The 16,811-nt window shown below is 38.0% G+C and overlaps 1 protein-coding gene across 4 annotated transcripts in view; it reads left to right on the top strand.

Annotated features, from left to right (window-relative positions):
• Nucleotides 1-16,811, top strand: part of MICU3 (mitochondrial calcium uptake family member 3) — a gene marked incomplete at its 3' end in the record, with an annotated part of 52,308 nt that overhangs the window by 4,171 nt on the left and 31,326 nt on the right. For 2 of the 4 annotated variants that reach the window (XM_081998966.1, XM_081998964.1), the window contains exons 2-4: nt 8,644-8,797; nt 12,787-12,818; nt 15,967-16,045. In XM_081998966.1, the coding sequence (XP_081855092.1) occupies nt 8,644-8,797; nt 12,787-12,818; nt 15,967-16,045 (265 nt within the window). The remainder of the gene's footprint in view (nt 1-8,643; nt 8,798-12,786; nt 12,819-15,966; nt 16,046-16,811) is intronic. The other 2 variants (XM_081998965.1, XM_081998967.1) reach the window with 2 other exon arrangements.

Here is a 16,811-nt window from a genome sequence, read left to right as displayed (position 1 = left end):
TCATATATACCTTGATATTTAGTTGCTTTGTCCTACTGCTGTCATCTAGTATTTACTGATGCTCTAGTATTTATGTAACCAATACATTTTAAAAGGGCTTTTAGATTCCAGGACTGACAGTGATTATTACACAGACGTTGGTGGGACACTTTCCCATTCTTGGCCAGTTCAGAAATGAGGTACATCATTTGAGAGTAGCTGGAAAAACCTATGTTTGAGTCTCGTAGAGAAACAGTGTCAGAATGGTCTGCAGGTCTTTCTCCCTGTTCTATGAAACTCTCACAGTATGAAAATTGATGAGCAACAGATTTGTGAATTTATGTACAGGTGAATAAGAAGATGCTTTTTGCTAGAAGTCAGGTAAGCTATGATATATGTCACCAACATGGGGTCAGCGGGGTGGCAAACTTTTTGAACAGACAGCTCTCATGTCGTCAGTACAAAAAAAAATAGTTGCTTGACCAAGCATATCATTGGAAGTGTTTTGGTAGAGAGTAAGATTTGTTACAGAAGCAGCATGAAGCTAAGCTCCCTACAGGGTTCCCTTTTCCCAGATGCTTTCTGAGAATAATTCCCCAGAGGACTAGGGGTTTATATGTGATTACCTAGAGCAAAATCTTGGACACTATAATAAAGCAACAAACCAAATAGTTCCAGGATTGCTGCCACGTAACATTTCAGAACCAAAGTAAATGTCTGCACTCAGAGCTGCTGGTTTGGTGTCTGAAGGTTTGGGTGAAGACTGCGAAAGCTCTACTAACATACGGCTCCTTTAAAGTCTAGGAGATTCTTATGCAGAACAGGAGACTCTTTTTGAAAGAACTGTTATTTTGATACAGATTCTCTGTACTAACAACTGAGAACAGTATTGACCCAAGAAGACCCTTGATCCAACATACTGCTTATGAAGTATTTACCTTGTCAGAGCAACTGTATCCTGTTTTTTTCAGAGATACATAATAAATTTAGAAAAACATAATCCAGTGTCAGGATTCCTCAGAGGAATTAGTATTTGTCTTCTAGGTCCTTGCTTCCGTGTTCCTTACTTCCAAAATTCCAGTGTCATTTGTAAAGCTTATTAAAATGGTCTTGGAAATACCAATGATGCCTCTTTGCACTCCAAAGAGATCTTTTCTGTGGTCTTGGAAATACCAATGATGCCTCTTTGCACTCCAAAGAGATCTTTTCTGTAATCATGTTGTTATTGTGTAAAGGTAGTGAACTCCAGGTCTCTATTTATTTCTACAAAGTATCCTCTCAGAATCACTTCCTTCAGAGGTGATTTAGGAATTAAAAGTGGGGCAGGGAGAGACAGACACAGAATATGTACTTTATCACGTTTCTTGAAGGCACACTCATTTCCAGGAAAGGAAGCTGCGTACTTCAGATGTTTCCAGAGGTGTTTTTCCTGGTACCTCAGCAGTACTGTCAAACTCTCTCTTTGTGAAAATACTCAAAAGGCCAAGTTTATTTTTAGCAGCACATTTCTGAGTGGATTACGTCATGTATTTCCATCTCTGTGAAATGAAGAACAAGACTTTAACTCCAAGGCAAGCTCCCATACGGAAGAGGCTCTCCTGCCTGCTCAAGGAGGATGACATTCCAAGAGATGTGTAAAGCATAATTTTTACAAGAACCACTTGTAGCTAAGCTTTTTTCGTAAGCATTGTGCATTTCATGTCATAGGTCAATTGCTAAATGTAGGAAGATGGTTTGCTCTTTGGCTGACGACATCTGAAGCTGCTTACTGTCATCATCCTGAGAAGGATACTGCTTGCTAGCCAGCTGTAGTGAGAGCCATGCTGAAGGAAAGGGAAGGTTTACCTCTCAGCATTAATTCTGTGTTCGTCAGGATGTTAAAAGAGGATGATACATGTTTGGGACAGGCAGATGGAGCTACTAGTATGTTTTAGTCTTGCATGCATTGAAGCATATGGACATGTATAGCAGGATATACGCACTGACTGAAGCTTCTTGAAGAACTGCTAGATATTCCATGTGAAACCCATGTAAGAAGGGCTGTTGGAGAATATTTTAGCATAATACTTATTTTGGAGGATTTCTGGAATAGCTGTGCTTACAGGTAAACATTGTTACCCCAAGGACTTCCTGTAACAGGATTGTATTGAACAGGGCCCTTTTTACAGTATTTTAAATACATTCCAGCTTCCTATGCTTGTAAATATTTTAATATAATAGTGTCCTTATCTCAGTGAAGCAGGATCAACTAACAGAATTGTTGGCTGTACTACATCTAAGTAGTCTACTAGAAATATAACTTCAGTAAGCATCAAAACAGTTTTGTCTACTTTGGGATTTTCCCACACTAGGAACTTGACGTTTAACCTTTTGGCCACCCAGCATGAAAACAAAATCGTGCTACTTTTATCTACATGGGAGCATATTAAATAAGCCTGAAGTCAAATATAAACGAAGGAAGTAAGGAACAACATTGCTTTGAAAACCTTTTTATTTTAATAATTTGCACAGATTCTCATTGATGGAAGACAGATTACTTTGCAAGCAAAAATTCAAAGAAACTCACGAAATAAATTAAAGATTAAGCTACCGTAACAGAATATATTTTTGACTGCAAGCAAAAGGTACTTTAGTAGTAAATGTTGGCTTCTTTAGCTAAAATAGTCTCACCTTTATCTTCGTTGGAAAAAGCAAGAGAACACTGATTTGACTTGGAACACAGCAAAGTTGTGTTTTTTTATGTGATACTGCTGGAGCTTTTTGCCTCATATGCATGCACACACAGCATATTTTTACCTGTTTGTTCTGTAAAATATTTTGCATTATTTGTAGATATTCTTAGAATCTGGGAGTTAGAGTATTGTTCTGGGCTTTGATAATGGATTCTTGTGGATTACTTCTTCAGAGTTTTATGAGCTTGTAGGCATCAGTTTTTCTAATTTCCAAGTGAAAAATCCTGTATGTGGCATTTAAGCTTGAAAACGAAATCTTTTGCCACAGGATAAAACTTCTGCATTTATGACAATGTAATACGAGACTTAACACTTATCAAAGAACATTTGTTTTGTGTTTTTTGATAGAAAGGGTAATGATGTCATGTTTTATCTTCTGCACTTTACTTCCACTGATCCTGAGCCATATCATTACCATTTATTGGTATTTTCAGATAGTTTGGGGTCATAACTACTGCAACATTTTAGTTATTTTAATGTCACTCTGTGAGCTCCTGTCCTGTGTTAGGCCATCTTACGGCAATGTAGAATTATTGCATGGATTTCACTGGAAGGTCATACAGGTTAATTCACATTATACCAAATTCAGACAACCCATATCTCCGAGGAAAGAGAGACAGTGCGACAAACATGGGACCAGAAATGGAGATTAGTCCACGCTTCAGGGAAGTTCAAGTAATACGTGGAAACCTGAGTGAGAGCACCAGACTTTCAGGGCATTTTCGCTTGTCTCCATTGATAGATAGCACATGAAAGATGAACCCAAACTGGGAATGGGTTTTGGTCACTAATTTTGCTCGATAGAAAGCCTTGATGTTCTCCACTCAAGTTTTTGCTGTGAATAGAGGGAGAATATACAGAGAGGTAAAAGAGATTCTGCAAGGAATGCTTTCGAAGTTGATTGACTTAAGAATGTTGAGTGTCCATAACAAAGACCTTTGTCTAAAGGACTGCTACTCTGTGAGACATGTGGTGGTGTTACTGTAGCTTTAGATGGCCCTCTCTAAACGCAGTACTTCTAGAAAATAGTTTTTAGGAATTCTGCTAAGTCCTTGAAATAAGTTAGTAAGAGAGCATTATCATCATACTTTCATTTGCATAATAAATTTGAAACTTCTGAGGCCTCTACCAAATATTTTTAGGCTGTTTGTAATACACTTGTTGCATAGATTTATGATGGAAGCACATGTAATTGAAGAATTATACTTTCCATTCAGAGAACAACCTTGCCAAATTGCTATTTGGTCTTCAATTTAATTTTTATTTACCTTTTTTTGATAAGCTGATGGTAAAATGGACTTCCTTATAGGAAATATTTCTCTCTGTTTCCTTTGCCTGGTGGTGGTTTGCACATAAGTGCTGAATTCATTTAATCCATTTTAGAAAGTGCTTTGAAATGTCTCCTCTGTGTGAGAACTGGGTATGTGCATATACATTTCTGCGTTAGGGGACAGCAAGAAAATAGGCCAAGATCATTTTTTTCTCCTCAGCTGATTTAAACTGAGTTTAGAAGAGCCACATGGTGTCTGTGTTGGTCTTGCAGAAGGCACGTGGAATCCAAGACCATGCATAGCAGCACCCCAGAAAGGTGCTCTGTTCCCTCTGGAGTCCTTCTGCAAGGGTGTGGCACAGGAGGATGGGGTGGGATGTGAAATAGGGAGCAATGAGGTATATCAGAATTTGAGGGAGGAAGGGCAGAAGGATTATAACCATGAGCTGTTTGATTACAACTATTAACGTTTAGATTTTTTTGAGAATAGGGAAAAGATAATATATTGTTTGTGAGTGCTGATGAGCTTTAGTCTTGCCTCTATTTACTTCGTGAGTTGTGAAGTTGGAAGGATGGAAATTCTGGCCACCAGCTAGATTCTTGGTTTCAGCTGTGGGGCTTTTTTTTTTTCCCCTGAAAGTTCTAACAACACAGTAGGTTGGTGTACATGTGCAGGTAAACCAGAGCTAACCTGCTGCACCAAAAATTAAGATAATATGGGGAGGTTGTGACATTCTGATTTGAAGGAAATGGCCATGTCCAGTTTTTAAAAGGCAGAGAACCATAACATGATACAAGAACATAGTAATTAGTAGGCAGGATTGCCAAGAGGGTTAGTAAACAGAAGCATTAAAAAAATCTCCCCTCTTTTGTTTGTGAGAGAGATGTACTTTTCATGAAAGTTTTTGAAGATTGTTGATAACTACAGAGAGATTTAGTCTGGATAAGCTCTTGAAACTTCAAATAGAAATTGGAACCTTATTGAATCCTTTTCATTCCTTCACCAACAGTACCTTCCCTGAGGTATTCAACATCTACTTTCTGTGTCTTGTTCATGTGTCCATTGGATTTGATACTAATTGCTGCTACAATAAGATTGCCTAACGTGGGCATAAATATGAAATAAATCAATTGAGAGCAATTGGTGTCGCTGAGATTCTCATACTTGCCTCGCTGGATTATGACCTGCTAATGTTGGGGAAAACAAGAGACATTTCATAGCTATGTGTTGAGATGAATTTCTTAAATTAATGCCTGAAGAGGTGAGAATTGAGGCCGTACTTTAGAATGGCTTGGCTTTTAATTAGCATATTGATTAATTCCTAATAATTACAGCTTTTATGGAAGAGAGTTAAAGTTTCTCTGTGTTACATAAGTTGATAAGCAGTAATAGAGAAGGAAAGCTCTGAACAAGAAATTGGAACAAAAAATAATATTACTCCCAAAGATGGTTGTATTTGTCAGTTTGCTAAGGTGTGTGTCTGGAGTCTTCTGCAGACAAACCTTGCTTTTATTTGGACATTTAGTATATGGACCAGTAATCTAATACGTGTTAAACCCTGCATATATTTGTTTGAATTCATGTTGGATCAATAGAAGAAACAACTTCTTTTGATTCTCTCAGGTAAAACCACAAAGTTCAAAATTAAGTGGTATTTTATTTCTTGGAATAAAATTGTGCTTAAGCCTGCAGTTTTCCCATCACTTTAACTTGAAGTTGATGGAGCTTGATGCTGTAACAGGTGATATTTCTTTTCCATAAGCTGCAAGTTCCTAGGTTTTAGAACAAATAACTGTTCTTGTGGGCTAGATCCAGGCATTTATCTGGCTGAAAAATAACACCACCAAACCAAAAAGTTCTCACTCAGACCAGTTCCCTCATCCAGTTTGATGCTTGGAAAAATGAAAATAAAGTGCCAGCAAGGACATGCTGCGTATTGAGACTTTAAGGAGGTACTGCTCTTTTCCATGGCAGTCTGTATTCATATCAGGTTAAAATGACTTTGAGCTAAAGTGTGATATACTGGCATTGCTGTATAGTCAGAGAGGAAACTAGATTGGCTAAAATGAAGCAGAAATTTAAGGTTTTGCAGACCCAAGTACTGGCATGAGTTAAGTTTAAGCGTATCTTGAAAATTCCATGTTTGCAGTATGTTATTTTATACTTATAGCAACATAAAATACTTAAGATAATGTTGAAATATGTGTCTGAGAATTTAGCAAATGCTTTTCTAAGTGTCTCAAGCGGAATATTAAGCAGTAGTACCTGTGATACTGTGAATTTCTTGAGAGCGCAAAGAATCTCAACATGCTCTCCAAATACTAACAGTGATCAAAACTAAGATGATATTTCTTGGGTGATACATTATCTACAGATTCTCCTGAGTAAGTATGATTATGACCGATTACAATCAATTATATGTACTGCATGTGTAGTATGGCCTTGAAGCAGTTTCTTTTCTGAAAATCGACTTTGCAGAAATACTGCTTTATTACTCATGCCTACAACTTGAATGTGTTCAAAAGCTTGTTTGTAATAGTGATAAAATAACATATGTATCAAAAATAAGATAGATTATTAATCCTCAAATACAGGTATAATCAGTTATGTTGCTACAAGCTCTAGCAAAACAATTGAGTTGCGTAAATCCCACATGAACGCATAGCTTGAATGCCACCAGACTGCTGAAGGGTCAGTAAGACCATAATATTCAAACAGTGAGCTAGGACAGAAATATTTTGGCTTGCATGTGGGTATGTCAGAAGAGAATTCAGCTTTTTTATGTCATTCTGAGGTGAGTTTGCAGGTCTGGCTGTTAGATATTTATTTTTTTTCTCCCCATATTTAGTTTGGTAATCATTTGAAAATGATAAAAACCACAAAGACAAGGTTTAAAGTTGCTTCTTGGGCAGAAATATAGAATATTTGTATGTAGAGCAGTCTACTGAAAATGAAATGATTGTATAAGTGTTTCTGTTACTCTTACTTTCTATGACTTCTTATTTCCATTGAAATGAAACATTTTCACACACACATACAATAGAAGCAATAATTTCAAAAAGGCTAGACACAGTCCAGAAGGAGAACTATGCAGTCAATAGCCTTTTTTCCTCCTAGAAGGCTGATTAAAATGTCCTAGATAAAGTACTGAAGTACTGAGACTCCCATATATGAAATCAAGAAATTGTGAGTTTTCTGTTACATTGTGATTATATATGCAATTTTTTGTTTTGTGTTTTTTCCAAATAGAAAGTATTTGACCTCTTCTAGACACATTTATTTTTGATGTGTCTGTTTTACAAATATAATTTAATCTCTTAGCTACAACTGAGACCATAAAATTTTGTTTCACCATTTTATTTTTTTAAGAACGTTGTTTGGAAAGCAGAAGGAAAGTGAGCTCAGATATTTGGCTGCCCAATATAAATATGCCTTTGCTTCTAATTGCTGAAAACTGAAACATATTCTTAGAAAGGTTTTGAAAAACCAATTTCCACTTTTAGTTGAGGACTGTTATCTCTTAGCAGACAGCAACTGCAGACATGTCCCAGCTTCTTTTTGTGTTTAGATGCCTTTCTGAAAAACAAAATGTATTTTTTAGTTGTTAAAAGAAAACATAGACATTAGTTAAACCGTGTGCTACTTGTCACCTTTCCTTAGTTTGACAACTGAAGAATTTTAGGGATATTGTATGAAATTACAAGAGTAGTGAGGACAATGGCAGAGTGGGATATTTCATTGATAAAATGCTGCATTTCCTATACTGGGAGAAGTTAGCTATATAATTCATATCCTTTTATGGAATAGTTTGGGTTTGGATTTTTCATCTCTGAAAAAAAGTTCAAGATACATTTTCTTCAAGATACTGATTGCACAGAGGAGCTTGCCTTGTTATGGGCTAAAAAAAGTTTTCAGTAGCATGTTTTCTGTTAAAAGGTTTGACAGGTAACACAAAGATGTAATAATTTAGAACACTTACAGTTTTGTACTACTAAGTTTACATTTCAATCAGCTGGATGGCAAATATACCAGGCACTCCTGACATCTATAAACTCTTACGAGGTGTGAACTTAATGCCATATAGTACTTTTGTAACTCTTGAGGAGTAGTTATGCTCTTCTCCTATTCCCCCAAGTATGGTAGCTTTAATTACATTGAATATTTGAAATAGCAGTATCAGTAGAAGTTTTGCACTGGAGTGTATTATGAATGTGTCTTGTCTGTTATTGTCAAAAGCTGCATTCTACACTAAGAAGCAATATAAAAAAAGTTTTATTCCATTCTCTTCTGGAAATGTCAGACAACTGAAATAATTTTAGCAGAGTTTAAAGTCTTGACTGCTGAAGTTACATGGACTTCCCTGAGTTAAAGTTGCCCCTTTTTCTATTATTCTTTTTTCTTTCTTTTTTTTGTCTTTTTTTCTGAGCTTCAGTGGTGTCAACAATTTCAATGCATTTATTGCTAAAATTGCAGAAGTCTGAAAATGATAGCAGTGAAATCGTGATTGTAGTTTCAGCTCTTACCATACAAAAATATTTGGATGTATTTGATTTTACAAATTATCACCTTTACATTTACAGTTTCTTTATGGTGAATGGGTTTGACAATTGTAAAAGAAAACTTTTTTCATACATTAAAATTGTTTCCTTCTGTCTTTGAAGGTTACAGAAAACAGATCAGACCTTGAAGATTTACACCTTTATGCAACTCCTCGGGAGCAACGGTTTCGTAGGTTTGCCAGCTTAGAATTTGAAGGACAGCTATATATGACTCCATATGACTTCATTCAGGCTGTCACAAATGATGAACCCAAACGTAAGCAGGAGTTTTATATTAATAAAATTGCTAGGGAAAATGCCACTAGTGTATTTTTTTTTTCCATTTGCTTTTGATTACTATGGCTGTTTCTGATTGTGGGGAAAAAAGTACTGCATCTTCCAGAATTGTATTTTTAATGGTATCCAAGTGCGTACAATCAGTGTCCTGATTGTTACTAGATTGTAAACATCTGTATACTAGTAATTAGTTCAGCGTTCTTGTCTTAGAGGTCACAGACAGCTCAGCAGGCATGAAAGACAAGAAATTCATCTGTACCATTTGCATTGACACAGTTACAGTTTCTTTCTGAGCACGCCAGTACTGCTGTAAAACTTTTGCCTCCTCCTCTGTATATTTTCTGTGTAAATAGGCAGGCAAGATACGAGTTCTTTAAATAACTTAGGATAACATTGTTTTGCAATTTTTGCCATCTTAAATTGTCATATGCTATCATGTTGGGGTTTTTTTTGCCCTACAGAGATTTTATAACCATATTATACTTTGAGTAAGAGTTTCAGTCCCCCAGGGCATCCACTTTCTACACTTAAAAGTTGCCAGAGTTAGCACTATGTGTTAATTAAATTAACAAAAAATAAACTATCAACTTTAGTTCACTTATTGTAAAATTTTTGCTTTAAGTATCAAAGAGTGACTAAATAGTAAGGTGATCCATTTCTGATCTAGTTGGATTTCCTGGCCCTGGGGCTTGCAGTGCATTGGTAGCAGCACACAACTTCTGGGGAAAGTGAATATCTTTGCTCAGGTGTGACATGTGTAATAACTTACCTTAGGTCTTTCTTCCTAAAGTCTACATCACAAAGCTAGTGTAGAGAACAGTCAAAAGCATTTAAAACAGTCAGAGGAGAGCTTAAAGCTCTGTGCAGCTGTTCCATTTTCCCCCTTTGTTCTCTTAACAGTAATGAAATGAGGAAAGAATTCAGCCATGGCACATTAGTGATCAAAACCTCTATAACTTTTGAATAAAGATATCATCTCATTGTAACAGTGAAGACAGAAGATAGAGCTTAGATGCTGAAAACTTGTAAAACTTTGAAACTCTTACTGGAAAGCAAATCTTCATTCTCTTCCCCCCCCCCCCCCCGCTCTGCAGTTAAAAGAGAGGAAGCAGATTCCTTATCACAGAAGTTAATACAAATACACATCAGCACTTTATATCTACTTCCTCTGCCCAGATCTCCAAGTCTTCCTTTTTTGTTACTGTGGAATTAGGTTTCACTATGTATGATCATGAAGTATTTGTGCCATATAGTGGACATCAGTTAAATGTTTTGTTTTAACTCCATTTTATGACAATTTGACTGGTTTGACCACTCTGCATGTATGGTTTGCTGTTAAGATTTTTCCATGCCAATGAAATTTATGATTCCTCCTCTCTCACAGCAGCTATTCAGATTTTAAAAACAAAACCAAACCAAAAAGTGTTAAACTCACAAGGATATTCTGTTCATCATGTGCCATAGATCTGTAGTTGAACACTCAGGCACCCTTTGGAGTTCAGTGTAGCAAATCTTGTTTGTATCAAAATCCTTCCTGTACATCCAGTTCATCTCAGACTGAAAGCAAAACTAACCTGGACATCCTTTATTTTTATAGACTAGTATCAGAGATTACATGACTGAGATAATTATTTTAAGGGATAGTGTAAGAGGCTGTAACTAAGTAGAAGTGGATGACTTCATTGTAGTGGAAGTTATATTGTCTGGGACATTTGGACAGCAGGCTGACAAGTAGGAAGTAATAGATGAAGTGAGTGACCTGCAGGTATTACCACTTCCCGCTTCTGATCTCTGACTGTATTAATTTTAACCTTTGTACTGCAGCTTTGTCAAAGTACCGTTTTGTCTGTTCAGGCATGTCTTAATTTTCCCTCTTGCTCTATGAAAGGTAGTAAGTTTAAGGAAGATATTTTTCTGAATAAAATAATATATTCTAAACATCATATTTTGTATTTTTGGATCATTTTGTAAATAAGTTACGAGTGGTAAATAATTGGGTCCATTCTGTCTGACATACTAGAGCATCTATATTTTGCAGGGAAAAAAAAAGAACATACACCTGTTTTTTTTTTAATGGATGAAGACTAGCAAGATCTTGACTTCTGTCAAAAAGCAAAAATGTCCTTTGAAGAGTAATAATAGTAGCTCTTTATGTCTGCTTTTAGAAAAGCTAATAATACTAGACCTGAATGAGATTTGTGATGGAGTGAATGCATCTATTGTGATTGATTTACTTTGGAAATCTTGTAAACCCTACAAAAGTCAAGAGGGTGTTCGCTTCCTTTTTTGATTAAACACTAACTAGTATGGTTAAGAGTATATTTTCTTTTATAAAATGTAACTTATGACTCCAGGCAGTTGTTATAAAAAATATACAATATATACTATAATTAACTTGCTGCTGCTGCCTTTATGGTGCAGGCTTTCATTTGGGAAAATATAATATTTTACGTTATGCTTAATACATTTTTATCATCAGAATACATGATTATATATTTAGAAAGTCAATTAAGAGAAGAAGAAATATATTTTGTTCCCTTTAACTCTAACTATAGTAAAGTTAGCCTAATACTGAGCTGTAAGAGGTATGTATATACACCTAAATCTCCACTTGCTTGTCTAGAAAGAAAATCTATGTATAGTGTATGATACTGGGAGATTATGTGATTAGAAAGCTAGATACATTTATTCCTCAAGGTTTTTATGGTAGGCATAAACATATATCAATTTGTATGGCAAATGAGGTTGTTTTGTTGGGTTTTATTTAGTATGTTGAGACATATTGGACTTTAATGGACATTAAAAAATTAAACTGAGAAGTATACAAAAATCTGTTAGCTCATGTTATGATGTTGCTTGATATAACCACCATAGTTGGTGTGGGATTTGCGGACAGTCTTGGTGCTAACCTTTACCAAGATGTAAAACTAAAATTTCAGTGAGTTTCTAACCATGAACTAATAAAAGATCATAGTGAGTAACTTCAGTGTTGTGATAATGATTGAATAAAGCGTGGAGTTCATCATGAGGAAGGGATTTCTAATACCACAGAGTGTTTTGCTCTATAAAAATGAGCCTTTACCAACCAAGAAGTTACGGATTTGACTACATACTATGCTACTTCTTGTACCTTTGTGAATTCTGATATTCAGTGCTTTATCTTAATATTGAATTTGTGCAAATGTTTGTCTTGAGAGGGGGGCGATGAACCTCAGTTTTCAATTCTTGAATGGTTGTGGACAACTGTTGTTGAATGCGAGTATCTTTTTCTGCTCCTGGCATCTTTCATGTAAGGTGTTGGGAAGAAAGCATCTGCTGACTCTTACTCATTATCAGTTTTCAGTGTTAACGAGCAGATCCAGTTCTGAACTGGGGGCCCTCTTCAGCTCCTCTGTTAAAAGTACTTACAAAAAATTGAGCCTGACAGAGGCTGTAAGAGGAAGCATGAATCTGAGTTATTAGGAATGGCTGAAGGGAGTCGTAGCACCTGGTGTAGTTTCAATGATTTTTTTTTTTCTGTATTTGCTTTAAAAGGTATGAGTAGTCCCTGAATCAAGGGCCAGAATCCAGGTCTCCCTACAGGCTGCACTGTAATACTATTGCTACTAAATAATTTTTTCAGAATATTGATACCAGAGGTTAACATGAATGCCCACTATTTCCTGTTTAATGTTTTAGTGGTGTATTTTGGAGGTAGAAAGTCTTTTCTCTCACTGAAGCGGGGTTGGATTAAAAGCTATACATCTGAATTGGTTCTTTATGTTAGGAGTTTAGCTATGTATTAAGCTAATGATTTTTTAATAACATAAAGAGAATTTTTTGAAACCAGATTGAAGATTAACCTCATGAAATAGGGAAAATACCTCTTCTTCAGCTAGAACACACAGAGTATAAATGCAGTCTAATTTTTATGACACCACATTAGCATAACTGAATTCTGTGCATTCATAATTTTGTCTTTTGTTGCAGGTGCTAAAAAGTGGCGATCCCTTTCAAAGCAGGTGGGCAATAGTTCCTGTGCTGTCTTATAACCATAGATTTTAATATAGTTACTTTCTTTCATGATGTAAACTCAGTCTCACAAGAGAAAGACAGGAATTTCTATATCTTTATTAAAAAAAAAAGAGATATTTTGATTTCTTCATTTTTGTCACTTCAGACTCAATTGAATCCAGAACCTCAAAGATACTTGAGCAGCTGTGCTTGTTATGTTGGATTTACTGACTTTCTCAAGCCTCTGTCAGTCCCTTCTTCAGCCTATATCTGACTCAGTTTCTTTAGTGTCTAACAGGTGTATCCAAAGCTGCCTGAAATACTCATGCCACTCTCTAACTTTTGTGATGTTTAAGTTCCTTTTAGGTTGGTTGGTTGGTTGTTTTTTACATTTGTACATCTGCAAGAAGACTGTATACCTGTATTAAGTAAAATACGTTCATATTCATGGGTGAAGTTTGCTTTAGTTCAGGGTGAGTGTTTTAAAAGAACAGTTGCTTGGAGCTTGTATGAAAACCTTACTGAAACCTTACTGTTTACAAACAGAGAAGGACTGGTGAAAGATGTGGTGGTCGGAGGCCATCTTGGGCTTAGCGACCACGACATGATAGAATTCTCAGTTGTGAGTGAAGTAAGGAGAGGGGTCAGCAAAACTGCTACCATGGACTTCCGGAGGGCAGACTTTGGCCTGTTCAGGTCACCGGTTGAGAGAGTCCCTTGAGAGACAGTCCTGAAGGACAAAGGGGTCCAGGAAGGCTGGACAGCCTTCAAGAAGGTAATCTTAAAGGCGCAGGAGCAGGTGGTCCCCATGTGCCGTAAGAAGAGCTGGCGGGGAAGGCGACCGGCCTGGCTGAACAGGGAGATTTTGCTGGGACTCAGGGAAAAGAGGAGAGTTTATGACCTCTGGAAGAAGGGGCAGGCAGCTCACTTAGAGTACAAGGATCTCGTTAGGTCAAGCAGGGACAAAATTAGAAAGGCAAAAGCCCAGCTAGAGCTCAGTCTGGCTACAGTCGTAAAGGATAAAAAAAAATGTTTTTACAAATACATTAACAACAAAAAGAGAGGCAAGGAGAATCTCCATCCCCTACAGGATATGGCGGGGAACATTGTCCCCAAGGATGGGGTCAAGGCTGAGGTACTTAATGCCTTCTTTGCCTCAGTCTTTAATAGCCAGTCCAGGTATCCGCAGGGTATTCAGCCCCCTGAGCTGGAAGATGGGAATCGAGAGCACAATGTACTCCTCATAATCCAGGAGGAAGCAGTTAAGGACATGCTAAACCACCTGGACACCCACAAGTCTATGGGGCCTGATGGGATCCACCCGAGAGCACTGAGAGAGCTGGCGGAGGAGCTTTCCAAGCCACTCTCCATCATTTATCAGCAGTCCTGGTTAACAGTCCCAGAAGACTGGAGGCTTGCCAATGTGACGCCTGTCTACAAGAAAGGCCGGAAGGAGGATCCTGGGAACAACAGGCCTGTCAGCCTGACCTCTGTGCCGGGGAAGATGATGGAGCAGTTGGTCTTGAGAGTGCTCACAGGGCATCTGCAGGACAACCAAGGGATCAGGCCCAGCCAGCATGGGTTCATGAAAGGCAGGTCCTGCTTGACCAACCTGATCTCCTTCTATGACCAGGTGACCCGCCTAGTGGATGAGGGAAAGGCTGTGGATGTTGTCTACCTGGACTTTACTAAAGCCTTTGACAGCGTCTCCCACAGCATTCTCCTGGAGAAACTGGCAGCTCGTGGCTTAGACAGGTTTACTCTTCGCTGGGTGAAGAACTGGCTGGATGGCCGAGCCCAGAGAGTTGTGGTGAACAGTGTTAAATCCAGCTGGCGGCCGGTCACAAGCGGTGTTCCCCAGGGCTCGGTTCTGGGGCCAGTCTTGTTCAATATCTTTATTGATGATCTGGATGAGGGAATCGAGTGCTCCCTCAGTAAGTTTGCAGATGACACCAAGTTGGGTGGGAGTGTTGATCTGCTGGAGGGTAGGAGGGCTCTGCAGAGGGATCTGGACAGGCTGGATCGATGGGCAGAGGCCATAAACCTGTATGAGGTTTAATAAGGCCAAGTGCAGGGTCCTGCACTTGGGTCACAACAACCCCATGCAACGCTATAGGCTTGGGAAGGAGTGGCTGGAGAGCAGCCTGCCGGAAAGGGACCTGGGGGTGCTGATTGACAGCCGGCTTCACGTGAGCCGGCAGTGTGCCCAGGTGGCTAAGAAGGCCAACAGCGTCCTGGCCTGTATCAGAACTAGTGTGGCCAGCAGGAGTAGGGAAGTGATTGTGCCCCTGTACTCGGCACTGGTGAGGCCGCACCTTGAGTCCTGTGTTCAGTTTTGGGCCCCTCACTACAAGAAGGACGTTGAGGTGCTGGAGTGTGTCCAAAGAAAGGCAACGAAGCTGGTGAGGGGTCTGGAGCACAAGTCTTATGAGGGGCGGCTGAGGGAACTGAGGGTGTTTAGTCTGGAGAAGAGGAGGCTGAGGGGAGACCATATCGCTCTCTACAACTACCTGAAAGGGGGTTGTGGTGACGAGGGTGTTGGTCTCTTCTCCCAAGTAACTAGCGATAGGACAAGAGGAAATGGCCTCAAGTTGCGCCAGGGGAGGTTTAGATTGGATATTAGGAAAAATTTCTTCACCGAGAGAGTGGTCAGGCATTGGAACAGGCTGCCCAGGGAGGTGGTGGAGTCACCATCTCTGGAAGTGTTCAAAAACATGTGAATGTGGCGCTTCAGGACATGGTTTAGGGGACATGGTGGCACTGGATTAATGGTTGGACTTGATAATCTTGAAGGTCCTTTCCAACCTAGTGATTCTGTGATTCTGTGAAATCCAGGGGGACTTATCTTTGGCTTCAGTGATTATGGGCAGTGGTGAGTAATTTCAGCAACAAATGTTACATGTCTCTCTCCAACTCTGCAAACACTTAGTATTCATGCAGATGAGCAATGCTTGGAATAATCATGTGTGCAAAATTTATATATGTGCTTGAATACTTCCAAAGTCATTGTGGTAAACTGAAGTTAAATTAACTGGTAGATTTGCATGCAGTTCCTTGTCTTTTATATTGATTTCCTAGCATTTACTCATAATCTGTTAACTACTTCATTAAATATTTCGATATATACTTTTATCTTCTTTAAATCTTATTTTTCAGGAACTGAATCAGATCCTTATGGAGACACCACCAGTGTGGAAAGGATCATCCAAACTTTTCCGTAATCTTAATGAGAAAGGTGGGGGATAAGAATTTATTTTCCTGAATCAAATTATTACTTTTATTAATTTATTGTGGCTAAAGTGATGATGTACTTCAGTCTGAATCACATCTTTAAAAAATATAAAATGTGTTTGTTGCCTTCTACATTTGCAGCATGGGAAAGTTCCCTTTAGTCTTTACAGTGTTTTGATCATGCTATCTTACAGCTAGCCTCTTTAAAATGAATTGGTATCTTAGTGTTTGTTAAACTGATGTTTCAGGTTCAGTTTGTTGTAATGAAGAATGATCTATAGACCTAAGATAGAATATTCTAATAAAACCACAGTATCTCTTACTTTTTTTAATAGGTTCAATGATGTGATTATTTCTAAAGACACTAATGGTATCTTTTATCACTGAATAAGCATTTTCTTCACAACACAGAGTTTCAGAAATGCTATATATCCCTTTAAATTCTGCAGATGAGGGCTTTGATAGCTTTTAAAACTCACACTACTGGTAAAGGAAGAGCCATGAGCCACCCTCCCGGTCTCCGTTTTTGGGGTTTTTTTTGTCTTTCTTAATAAGTTCTATCACTTAAAAACAAAAAAACACAGAACACCCCTCCCCTCCATGATGTCTTGTATGCAGACATTTTAAAGCTATTTATGGTAAATAATCCTTTGCTTATATTCAGAATGGCAAAGATCTGGTGGAATGTTTGAAATGTTTTTAAAAGCAGCCACAAGTACTTGCTATAAAATACATGTTTATATATGTTTATGGATATTTAAAATACATAT

The sequence above is a fragment of the Phaethon aethereus genome, assembly GCF_964289735.1.
Source record: "Phaethon aethereus genome assembly, chromosome: 4".
Lineage (NCBI taxonomy): Eukaryota > Metazoa > Chordata > Aves > Phaethontiformes > Phaethontidae > Phaethon > Phaethon aethereus.
The sequence above is the reverse complement of the archived record's forward strand: the minus strand, read 5'-3'. Positions and strand labels throughout refer to the sequence as shown.